Source organism: Platichthys flesus, chromosome 13 (assembly GCF_949316205.1).
Source record: "Platichthys flesus chromosome 13, fPlaFle2.1, whole genome shotgun sequence".
NCBI classification, from domain to species: Eukaryota; Metazoa; Chordata; class Actinopteri; order Pleuronectiformes; family Pleuronectidae; genus Platichthys; species Platichthys flesus.
In genome coordinates this window covers 24,344,019-24,357,084 of record NC_084957.1, presented here as the reverse complement: position 1 = coordinate 24,357,084, position 13,066 = coordinate 24,344,019, and the positions used below count along the sequence as shown (strand labels likewise).

Here is a 13,066-nt window from a genome sequence, read left to right as displayed (position 1 = left end):
GTACGTGTATCCATAGAATATAAATATAACTACACAGTGCCTCTGAAAAGCAATTGTAAACAAGGACAAACAAACTTAAAAAAGCAAAAAAAAAGACACAACACAACAAAGCTACGTGGAAAGGCTGCCACTTGCGTTGGCATACAATGCAATACCATCAATATCAAGTATAAAATTCAAATGTCAAAAGAACACATTCTTTCTTACGACCACGTTGTGCAGTCGGTAAATTCCACTTGATGTAGAAACAGTCTGTAGATCTGAGATGTTCACTCTTACCAGAGGTGTCAAAAGTATTCCCATTCATTACTCGTTTGTTCAGCCGCAAAATCAGCAGGTTCTCAAAGTTATTTGAGCCTATGCATGATCTACCTGGTCTGAAGATGAGCCCTGCAACACTAAACAGTTTTTCACAGGCTGCTGAGGCCCTGCCCTTTGTACACACCTCCCCTCGCTACTACCGATTGGTTGGTTTAGTGAGGTCCTCGGATCGACTTCTACTATCTACAGAAAGTAAAAGTCGTAACAAGGTTTCCGTAGGTGAACCTGCAGGAGGATTATTACCGGTAGGGAGAGCGGGGTAGTTCAGAACTGCCAACTTGAGAAAGTCTCAGTAGGTAAGGTCATGCAGCAGAAAGTGTATAGCAATATTGCTTCAAGAAGATGTTGTTGAAAATGTACAACACAGCACTAGCTTACAGATCCTATAACTAGTTACAGGGCTGGAGAATAAGCGCATCTAAACAATGACATAAAAGATTATCCACAGGAGTCTGTCTGTAGGGTCAGAATTGAGTCTTTAGATGTGAATCAGCCTAAGCCCTCTCCAGACAGAGGCAGAGTCATTGGCTGAGAACTGGTGTTGTTTGTTCATTATCAAAGTCGTGGAGCACATCAATAATTATATAACTAACCCTAACCCCATAAACTGGTGATTTCCTTATTCTAAAACCAGAGCAGAAAGTTCAACTAATTGGCAATTTTGTAATTAATTCACTCACTCACACAATAAATTGAAGGCATGCCCTGTTAGGAACATTATTTAGACCTTATGTGGGGATTAATTTTGTTTTTAGTATATAGTATAATATATATTTTAACACTTAATTTCTGAGTTGTATAATGTGTTCTGTTTATTTATTTTGTCTGTTTTGTTTTGTTATTGTTTGTTTATTTATTGTTCATCTGTATTATGTTCCCTTAATCAGGGCATTATTGCAAAAGAGCCCTGTGCTCAGTCAATTCTCCTTGAATAAATAATCTTGATGATGTTAGGTCTCTGTGCATGACTAAAATTTTATTTTTATTTTTAGGACTGTCCAAGAAACTGGTTAAGATTTCCCAGGACAAAGAATGTGTGAAACTGAAGAAGTGGCTTCGCAGCATAAAAAAATACATCTACTGGACAGCCGCTATGTCAACATCAGGGCCAGAGAGAGTGGCAAAGTGGACCTCCATCCTTAACCAGGTCCAAGACATCCACTCCAATGAAGACCGGGTTTTCCCCCAGTGTCAACTGTGGTAAAATGGCCTCCAGATCACTTGAATCTTTTAATGATGTTATGCGCCCATCTTTGATGTTATGCGCCCATCTCTGCTCCTATAGAGCTCTTCCTGGATACTGCTTTTGAACCAAATCATAATTAAAATCATCTGTTGACATCACTTCTTTAAATCCCTGAATTTACAGTTGATCTGATGAAAGCTTGGGGAGGAGATCGTTCATAACAAATGTAAATGGTCAAAAATATTCACTTAAATCAAAAGTAACCGACTTCCTTTTTGGCCTATCAAATCGCTCCATGAGGGTGTGCCGATTTTCATAAGTCTAAGTGAAGGTAGACTTGACTGGATATCTCATGCTGGAAGGAGTCTGTATCTGCTGTATCCATTGTGTGGCCAGATCATTCTGTTACGTTCAATGGAGATTTGGACCCAGAATGCAGGACAGACTAGAGCAGGAGTTTTCCACAGGGGGTCCGCGGCCCTCTAGTGGTCCGCGACGGCATTGCAGGGGGTCCGCGAAATTCTCCTTGATATTTCAACACATTTCCAGATTACTCTTGAATATCGTGAAAATATCTAAAATATGTCTAAAATAATATAAAGGTCCCAAAAAGAAGGCCCAAAAGATTAGACACGCTTAAATCGGGCCTAAGCATGGCCCTACAATTGGCACAAACCAAAATACCACAATAAACAGGGGTGTCCCAGGTACGTGAAACCAAGAAGCTTTAACAGCTAATAAAGTAAATTCCACATGGCTGGAAAAATGCACGGTAACATACTTAGCACACTTGCTACTTGAAGGCATAGCCAACTATTCATATAACAGCCTAAACAATATTAAACCAAATGCGGGTTCACTTCCGGTTAACCCAGAATTCAAGCGTCTTTTTAGTTTTGCGTTTATGCACTGCACAATTGTAACACCAACAAACAGAAGACGAGACACTGAACAAGGGTAAGACAATCATTATGCAGTATGGAATTAATATGAGATTTTAAACTCTGTGGTCCCCAAATCTCGTGAGTGGCCTGCACAACGGGGTGCACATCTGGATGCCACTGGTAGAGGCAGCCTTCTGAACACCATACGCATCTGTTTTTTGCTGTTTTCTTTATTTACAATTTTTTAAATACATAACATAGTGTTGACAAGACATAATACAAATTGACAAACAAAAACCAAAAATAGGGTAAAAACACATACCAAAAACAAACAACAACAGAATAAAAACAAGCTGCCAGACAGATTACTCAATTACATATATGGTCTTTCAGGAATTTTCTCACAATAGCCCTATCTCAGAGGTAGGGCCAAGTAACATGAATAAGTGAACAGGGTAACATACTACATCAGTAAAAACATCAATAAAAACACATAGGTAGGTCAGAGTTGCTGTGGAGTTAAAGATATATTGCACTGCGCTAAAGCAGGTCCCCATGTTCTCTCAAAACTTTTCTGTGTGTTGCCCTTGTGTTGACGCAGGTTTCCCATGTGAATAACAGAGAACATCTTGTTAAGCCAGTGTGTAAAGCAGGGTGGAGAAGTAGACTTCCAAGTCAGAAGAATAAGTTTCTTAGCGATCACCATCCCTAGGTGTAGAGCAGTTTGTGTATCGCATTTGTTGTTGAGCATAGCATACGTGTACTTTTGAAGTAATGGATCGGTTTTTAGTGAGGAGAGCGACAGAGGGACATACTTCCACGACAGAGGGACAAGCTGCCGTGACATAGGGACAATCAGAGGGTTCCAACCAACCTTCAACTTCACAAGATACAGGGAAACAAAGTCTAAAAAGAAAAAGAAAATAGAATGCGGAATACATCCAATATGGATTTACAGTGACGACAGACAGAGCAGGAGAGGAGGTACAACTGTGTTTCATGTGTTCAACAATACTGTCCTTGAAGCCATGAAGCCTTCAAAACTTTTGCGGCATATGGAGGCTCATCACGTTTTCTTGAAGGCCAAGCATATTGAGTACATGCAACAGATGTTGCGTGATTTCAAAGGACAGCAGACGATCATGAGAAAAAATAAGTGAAAATCGTCGAAAGCATCATATCTAGTCGCTCTCAGGATTGCAAAATGCAAAAAGCCCCATACAATTGCAGAGCAGCTTATTTTGCCAGCAGCTGTAGACATGTGCAGAGCTATGATCGACGAAGAATTTGCAAACAAATTTCCACAGCTTGCTGCAAAAGCAATGAGGTGTCTTTTGCCCTTTCCAACAACCTACCTGTGTGAGAGCGTTTTTTCTACACTGGCGTACGTGAAGAATAATAAAGCTTGAGCCAGAGAATGACATGAGACTGTCGCTGCCTACCATTTTGCCACGAATAGACATGCTGTGTGGCCTTCACCATGCCCATTTATCACACTGATAGGTCCCACCTCTCTCCACACACACACACACAGAAGTACCACTCACCCAACACCCTCCCCCCAACACTAGCAGTAGGTGGGATTTGCTGCTGGTGATCATGAGGTTAAACTTAAGTGGGCCTCAATTGTTTGTGTGATATTGTATGATTATCATTTGTGACATATTCTGCATTACTTGTCATCTTCCCTCTTAAGTAGTAGCCCCAGTTTATGTTGATTGTTATTGATCACCATTACCTTAACGTTCTCTCAACATATCAGCTACATTTCTGTACATTTAAGTCATGATCATTATAAATGAATGTACATGTGGTTCTGAGATGCAGCACAACTACAAACTGCATTTTAATTTTGTTTTCAATTCTTCAGCACTGAAAATCAATCGTTTTTGTTGGTTTTTACACCGTTTTTTCTAGATTTGTTTGAGGTTTTCTTAAATAAAACCAACATGGAAAACCAAATGTTAAAACTTCCTTCCAAGCACATGCATGCACGCACACACACACGTAGGCATGAGCGCGCATAGGCACGAGCGCGCGTAGGCAGTGGGCCGCGGATTACTTTCTAGTCAGAATGGGGGTCCCTGGGACAAACCAGTTGAAAACCCATGGACTAGAGGATGCAGTTTAAATTTCAAAAGAAGGCAGGCATGCAGAACAGCGGTGAGTGGCATTGAGGGATCCAGTGGTTTCAGCAGGCGAGAGAGAGGAATAGTGAAGACGGCTGGCGGCAGACAGGTTAGCAGGTGGTGTTGATCAGGAGGCAGGCTGGGATGGTTCTGAACACAATAAAACAAGAAGGTAGGTACGAACACAGGCAAGGTAACATAGAGCTATGGCAGACGTAGCTACCACTGTAGTGAACGGAACGATCTGGTGCAGGCTGGAAGGACATACACACACAGACAGACAGAGAGACAAGGGGGCTGGGGACAAAGAGAGAGACTGGAGGAGAGGTCGAGATCATACAGGTGCTTACTTGGACATGCTCATGCACTCCAGATTTCCAAGGTTTTTATTATTACACCGGCTTCCCGCCGGTGTGCTAGAAGTTAAAAGGACAACACATTCATCAAGCAGGAATCCAGGAGATCCCAAGAGACACTTTGTTATCATATGTTCATGCCATTATTCAAACCAAAAAATGTTGGCAGGTGTGAATTAATTTTACAAATGTAAATAGTGCCCCCTTCTGACATATTTACCTCATTACCTTTGTTGCTGGAATTTACAATTCAATAAGTTTGAATACTTTCAGGGTTAAATCACAGTGACAGAGACGCCCTTATCTGTATTCAGTGTTGTTTTGTGTAAGGTAATTTGTCAGTATTTATATAGGACTTTTCTAGTCTTGATGACCACTTCACAGTATAGTTTTTGTCATTCACCCATTCATACACACATTCATACAGTGTATCTATGTGCAGCCCTTTCTCCATTACACATCAGTCACCCACTGTCGGCACAGTTGTTAAAAAGTCTGGTGGTCCGGGCCCGGATACTCCAGTACCGTCAGTCAGATGGCAGCAGGCAGAAAAGTTAATGGGAGGGGTGATAGGGGTCTTTAATTATCCGGTTGGCCTTCTTCCTACACCGCTTGGTGCAGAGGTCTTCGTGGATAGTAGCTCCGCCCTGGTGATGTGCTGAGCAGACTTCACCACCCTCTGTAAAGCCTAACGGTTCAGGACGGTGCAGCTGCCTGACCAGGGGGTGATGCAGCCAGTCAGGAAACTCTCTATGGTGCCCCTGTAGAAATTGCTAAGAATCCTGGCATCCATGTTGAGCCTCCGCAGCCTATACGGAAGAAGAAGAGCCGCTGCCTGGCCGTCTTCCTGATGGAGTCTGTGTGGTGGGTCCAGGTCAGGTCATCACTGATGTGGACCCTTATGAACCTGAAGTTGCTGACTCACTCCACTGTAGTTCTGTTGATGGAGAGGGGGCGTGTTCTACTCCTTGTCTCTTCCTGTAGTTCAGCTCCTTTGTTTTGTTGACGTTGAGTTGGAGGTTGCTGTCCTGGCACCAAGATGCCAGGGCTCTGACCTCCTCTCTGTAGGCCTTCTCATCGTCGCCGGTGATCAGGCCTATGACAGTGGTGTCATCAGCAAACTTTATGATGGTGTTTTAGCGCTGAGTGGCCACAAAGTCATGCATGAAGAGGCTGGCTCAAACAATGAAAATAGTTATGTAAATAACACCAGGAGAAAAGTTTACTGTAATAATAACTCTAACAATAGAATAAACTCAAGTACCTTGTATCAACCAGGTGTTACTGCAGCAGGACGGAAAGAGAGCTGAAGAAGAAGGCCTGCCTATATTGACTCAGCCCACTTAGAGGGATCAACACGAAACACCAAACAAAACAGGATGCAACACTGCATGTAAAAAACGTTTAAATAACAGTGTCCTTTAGGCTTTGTGGGTTTGTATCCCAAGGGACTCTTTACGCACATGTGAATTAGCAAATGTTAACTCAATCCTTAATATTTTGTAAGTGCAGAATAACATGTTAATCCTGATAGAGCTGTCAATATAAAATTGTGCACTAACAGTTAATGAAAAAAAGGAAAACTCTGTAGACTGTTAAAACTTTGATCAGTTACACCGGCAAGTCTCCCTTTGTGAGTGATTGTACATTATTCGTATTGCTGTTCTACATTGTTTCTGTTGATGATATTATTTTGCAACTTGCTACATTGTGCTTCCACATTTGGAATAACTTTTGATCACTATGGATTTCAGCATAGAAGGTAATTGGACTAGTAATTGGACTTGTTGTGATTCTACCGGATACATGTACAAGACAGTGATAATCATGAAAAACAAAACCTTTCAAAACTAAAAGTTGAATACATTTTTGTTTCAAATTGCAAATTCGTATTTCATAGTTACATTATCTCAAACTACATTTGGATCTGTTTCCCTTTTTTTTCTTTTCTTGATTATTAATCATATATATATACAGGCCAGACTTGAGGATAGCTTGATATCTTTGATTTGCTGTATGACAGAAATGTGATGAGATTCTATTTGAGTCAATGTGGCCATTACTCATGTTGCGCTGCTCTTGTTGACCACTAGATGCTACCCTGATATAATTTTCCATCACTGTTTGCTCGTTCAAATATTGAGCTGCTTTGGTCATTGAGTAGGTTGTGGAAATGTACTGCGAGGTACCTACGTGATAATCAATTTTTGTTAAATAAAGTTTTTGTACACTTTCCCTACAACATACTGCTGAGTGACAATCAGCATATCAGCAGCCTCAATATATCTGTTCAGCCCAAGTGTTTCGCCAAGTTAGTAACCGCAGAATATCAGAGCTTCTCAAGGGTCAAATCGCATAAATAAGGGTTCATTTAGTTAAATAATTGCTCGTTGTTTTGAAAAGTGCAATAGAAGTTGGGACGTCTTACATACATGACTTAAGGCCTTAATATGGATTACACCAATGAAGTTGTCTCTTAATGCTCTCTCTTTTTCCTAGACGGGTTGCTCATCAGCTTGTTTTCTTTATGCATCTTTATTGTGCATTATATTATTTCATCTGTCCACTTTTCGCTCATTGTGATGAAGTGTTGGCGCAGTGATGGTGACAAGCTTTGAATATCTTTTCTCCCGGAGCCAGGTTGTGAATAAGGAGTAATTAAAACCTATAAATTATCCTCCGGCAGTCCTCTATTACAAAGCGAAGAAATAAGAATACGCTTTTTCAGAGATTGGCCGGCAAAACCACGCAGCCTGTGGAGAATAAAACGATAGAATTGGATTGTGCATCAAACTGCAGTTGTGCCCGTTTGAGTGAACTCATATGAAAATACAGGTGTACGGAACTGAGTTTGTATGGAACATGAGGAATCGTTCCTGTGTTTGTGTGTGTGTGTGTGTGTGTGCGTGTGCGTGTTCTCCTCTCTTTGAGCTGTATAAGGTTGTAACAGATACACAACACCAATGCTGAAGGTGCGAGCTAGTTATAATCTTTTTTTTTCGTGAAGCCTGCCCACTGCTCCAAATACATATTCTGTTCAGAAACGCATCACATTATTGGACGTCGTAAACCCATGACCAAAAGTGTCCCGGTCGGTGATTGGCCCAGTCAACTTTGGATATTAAACATGCGTCTCCAGTTAGTGCGTGTGTGCCAGTATGCCTGCATGGTTATGCGATTTGAGGACTTCGTGAAGATTCGACTGTCATAAAGCGGTGAAGCACTGTAGGTGTGTGAGAGCAATGCACAATACAAACAATACCCCGAGCACCGAGGATGTCTACAATTTGCGAATAATTTCACTTATCAGTAACATTACTGGGAGAAAATTAGTATGTTATGGTGTTAGTAGTAACATTTTGGATACAAGCACAGTTCCACAAAGTAGAAGAGGACTGAGAAAACAGAATTCACGTTCCCCGGAGAAGCAGCGATGGAGGAGCAGCGGGATCTGAACAGTACGGATAGCAGCGAGGGAGAATGCGTCTTTCCTTCTCACAGCCTACCCTCGCCGCTGATACTGCCTCTGCAGGTCGCCCAGCAGGCCCACAGAACGACCAACTTTTTCATCGACACCATTCTAGGACCGGACTTCGGCAGTAAGAAGGAGCACTGCTTTGTCTCACGGGAGAGGGCGCACACCTCCAGCCGGGACCGCAGCAGACAAAGCATACCATGTCAGGACTCTAACTGCAGCACTGACAGCACTTCGTCTTCCACCTCCTCGACTCCTTTGGTGAGTCCCCAAAAGAACATTGGCATTGACGAAGGAGACGCGGCCGCCTCCACTGGGAACAGCAGTGTGAAATCCGAGGAGAGGAATGGCGGAGGGGACGGAAAGAACACCTCCTCCTCGCTTGTGTTGCTGAATGGTACCGGGGCGCCCACACCTGAGACCCAGCCGCTGCTCTGGCCTGCCTGGGTCTACTGCACCCGATACTCGGATAGGCCCTCATCTGGTAAGGCAATAGTTTAATGAAGAAAACAAACGTGAGTGTCCCTTCCCTGTGAAAACGGAGGGATAATAATACCTCGTTGATCTCACTTCAGTTTGGTATACACAAGCTTCAAATGTTTAGTTTTCTGTCAAAAAATACGAGCTTAAACTGCATACAACACATTTCATTAAATGTTTTTTTATTGTTATTTAACTTCTCTTATACAGACAGAATATATTAGATAACATTTATTTTAGTCCTACGATCAAATACGACGATGATGATTTGGTTTCGTTAAATGAAAATGTGTGAACACATTGATTTGTGTTGCCAGCTCAAAGCTAACCTTCCATTTGATTCCTTCCAGTTTTGACTGAATCCTCTAGTATTAAGATTCCTAAAGAAAATATTTATTGAAACCTATTAGATAATAGACTGCATGTAATCTCCCGTCAACGAGAAAAACATAACCTAAAATAAATGTGAATAACAATTTACTTTAAGTTAGTTTTGAGCTTACCCTGGACGCAAGCAAGCCACGGTCAAGTCTCAACGGGGAATCAATATAATAATGAACAGCATGTAAAAAAAAAAATGCGCTGTATAAAACCTATAATTAGGGGTTTTCTGTTGGAGTTTTCTCACAAATTATTTTAATTGCATTTGCAAAATAACAAAAATATAAACTAGCTGCTGCAGATGGTTGGGTTTATCGTTGCAAGTAAATCATCATTCAAATTGTATTTGTATAGCCCATATTCACAAATTACAAATTGTCTCATATGGCTTTAACAATGTGTGACATCCTCTGTCCTTAACCCCCAACAAGAGTAAGGAAAAACTACTATAAACCCTTTAACAGGGTAAAATAAACATAGAAACCTCAGAGAGAGCCACATGTGAGGGATCCCTCAACCCCGTGCAATAGATGTGAAGTAAAATAAACAGCTCAGATTTCCGTATATATCAATTTAAGTTAGAACTTGTAAACAACAACTTCTGAGTGAATGACATGGCATGACCCTGCAGCTTGACACAATTATTTGAGACACGTACCTATCTTGTAAACACAGTAGGTCATTTTGAACATACAGCTGGCAGCATTGATCCTTTAGGATTAAGCTTGTACAGATGACAGCGGAGCTTTTGTGTGACACATGTTTTGGTTCAGAGTCTTGATGTGCGAATCGACGGTAAACCTTTTCTATTGGAATAAAGGCTTTCCCCCCTGTAATCGATGGGAGATGGGCTCTTGTCTTTTCCACCTCTGTTGCATAGCCGCTGCCAGTGAAGCACGGCGGAACAATAGACTATGGAATTAAAGGTAAATGATCCATGTCTCGCAACAGAACTATTGAGAATGAATCGGGCTCTTCTTGATTTGGGTCCAGCTTTTAATTTCACCAACATATAATCATAGCTTTGTGAATAGACATGTACTGAACCTTAAAGAGTTAATTTTGTTCACGCCATATTTCTTTCAAGTTTAAAGGCAGATTTTACCCCTTAGTGAAGGCTGTGGTTTGAGACTCTCCTTTATAGGCAGATAATGACCAAACACTTAAGCAGCAAAATGTTTAGGAATAAAAACAATTGTGATTATATATAATAATTTTGTTACAGCCTATGGCTACTGATGAAAATCATATTGTAATAATAATTGGTATACATTGTTCGCCCTGCTTTGTTCATTAAGAGCAGAAGTCTTAACAAAGAGCCTACATAGAATGCAGACGTCAACGTTAATTTACTACTCTGAAGAAGTCTGAGCGATGGCGTTTTTTTTAAATAAACCTCGTCCGGTCTGGATTATCATTAACCTGGTTTCATTATAATGAAGACTCCGAGATTTTTATTATTTATAAACAAGCCCGTTAAATGTGTGTGAATGTTAGCATCATGATTTACGTGACTGTACCAAAAAATAAAATAGAGCAGGGCTTCAGCTGCCTTAGTCGGGTCACAGTCTCTATCTGCTCACTGTATCACACTGTACAACGTTTCATTTCATTTTCTACTACTACTTATAATAATAATAATACCAATAATACTAATACCAATAATTATAATAATAATATTAATAATCATAATAATAATAATATTACAATGCTACAATGGATAAAATATTATATTTGTCTGTATAAGCCTACAGTGCATAAAATACCTACAAGGACATACACACAAGACAATAGGGGCCTACAATCCGAACTGGTTGTTTCATTATTCATATCTAATTATCTAATATGCGTTGAATATTTATTTCCGCTCTCCCGTCCTTTCGCCCTTACTGCAGGCCCAAGGACACGTAAACTGAAAAAGTCGAAAAGCGGCAAAGAGGACAAGCGGCCGCGCACGGCCTTCACGACCGAGCAGCTCCAGAGACTGAAGACTGAGTTCCAGGTGAACCGCTATATTACGGAGCAGCGTCGGCAGTCTTTGGCCCAGGAGCTCAACCTCAACGAGTCCCAAATCAAAATATGGTTTCAGAACAAGCGCGCCAAGATTAAAAAGGCCAGCGGCTTCAAGAACGGGCTTGCACTGCAGCTGATGGCGCAGGGACTGTACAACCATTCCACCACCACCGTACAGGAAGACAAGGAGGACAGCGACTGAGATGTCTGGTCCTTTACGCTCTCCTTCACACACTCTGTACATTGTAAATACATAGTATCTTATTTAATGATGCAGATGGGGGTACGGAAAGAGTTTTCTTCACTGCAGGCTTTGTCTCTGGTTCCATTTCTTCTTCTCCTCTTCTACAGACAAGAGCGAACATAAACACTATTCCTGGAAGCTGTCCCCGCAAAAACCAAAGATTTTTACTTTAAAGATTTATTGGATATTTTCATAAACTTTAAAGAAAAATACATCATCCTTCTCGCATATTTTCTCCCTCCTGCTCACACACACACACACACACACACACACACACACACACACACACACACACACACACGCACTGTCAGTTAAAACTAATTTGTTTAGGATTATCATAGGAATACTGCAAAGTTAAGGCCTTAATTAAACACATAAGTTCACCATATTATTATTATTATTAACTACAATTCAAATTTAGTAACCAGACTCAAATAGTACCGTTATAGTTTAGGTTGCCAAACAATTATTTAGTCTGAACAATTACAGATCTAAATAGGTTAAACGAAATAAGTAAATGTATTCACGAGTCTATTTTCTCCTGAATTCCTACTCATAGTAGCGCTAAAAAAGTATTACACCACAGTATCTCAAATGGAGGAGTATTTGGCCCTTGGAACGCATAACCTCTGGTACTGCCTTTATCTTGGCAGGTATAGAGCTACAGAGGTGAGCAGATCTCCAGACACATCACACAGCATTAGAATATGTTAGCTGCTCCCATGAGAATGTGTGTAAGGATTCGGATATATTTAAACCACGTTTCCGAATAATACTTTTATAACGCTAGCGGGTCAGACCGAATATTCAATTAATTAATGGAGAAATGGTGTGTGAGTGTGTGTGCAGTGTGAGTGTGTGTGCTCGCGCGCGCGCAGTGCATTTGTTCGAGTGACTGGGACAACTGAATCTATATTCATAGGTCTTTGGAAAGGCGATGGAGACGCGCTGCTCAAAGTGATGTTCAAAACGTTGCAGAGCATGAAATTGCCTCTTCTTCTGTGTTCAGTCATTTTATGAGCAGTAGAAACACACGGATAAAAGTGCTAGATCTACAGGAGAGGGAATTTCCCTTTTTTTTTAACACAGTCATACCCAGCTGGGTTAAGGCCATGTCCTGGGCCTGCACCCTCGTCCCCATAGAGGCGTAAACAACAACTGTCATTTAGATTTTCTTTGTCTATTTTTATGAATTTCTTGCCATAGCTAACCAATAGGTTCTATAGTGTAATATGGTGTCTTATTAATATTTCTTTCAATATATAAATAAAAAAATAACATTAGTGGTCTAAATAACAATAAATTATCCAACTACATTGTATTTGACAACTACATTTGTTTACTGTGAAGTTATGGCCATGTCACTAAAAGGGCACAAGGATTTGTATTAATACAAACTATAGCAGCAATCTTCAAATAAAATAATCCTCCATTTCTCAGCTGTTGTAATCTAAATAAATGTAGTATTGCCCTCTAATTCTACAGTGTGGAGGCTTTAGCACATATCCTTACGTAGTAGATTATTCGATTATTAGTCATTATTTAGTGAGATGAACAGATACAATTTTAAACTGCCAATTAGGAAAAGACATTTGGA

At 40.7% G+C, this 13,066-nt stretch overlaps 1 protein-coding gene across 1 annotated transcript; it reads left to right on the top strand.

The window, feature by feature from the left end:
• Window positions 1-8,187: 8,187 nt before the first annotated feature.
• LOC133967551 (homeobox protein engrailed-1-B-like) lies at window positions 8,188-11,542 on the top strand. Its single transcript, XM_062403068.1, has 2 exons — window positions 8,188-8,835; window positions 11,108-11,542. The coding sequence occupies exons 1-2, from the start codon at window positions 8,310-8,312 to the stop codon at window positions 11,425-11,427; spliced, it is 846 nt and encodes a 281-aa protein (XP_062259052.1). The 5' UTR covers window positions 8,188-8,309; the 3' UTR covers window positions 11,428-11,542.
• The last annotated feature ends 1,524 nt before the right edge of the window (window positions 11,543-13,066 follow it).

What these genes read in the sequence shown, in the direction of transcription:
- LOC133967551 (XM_062403068.1), top strand. Translation starts at nt 8,310, where the DNA reads ATGGAGGAGCAGCGGGATCTGAACAGTACGGATAGCAGCGAGGGAGAA. An exon ending in CTCGGATAGGCCCTCATCTG is followed by an intron (nt 8,836 to 11,107) that starts GTAAGGCAATAG and finishes CCCTTACTGCAG; the next exon opens with GCCCAAGGACACGTAAACTG.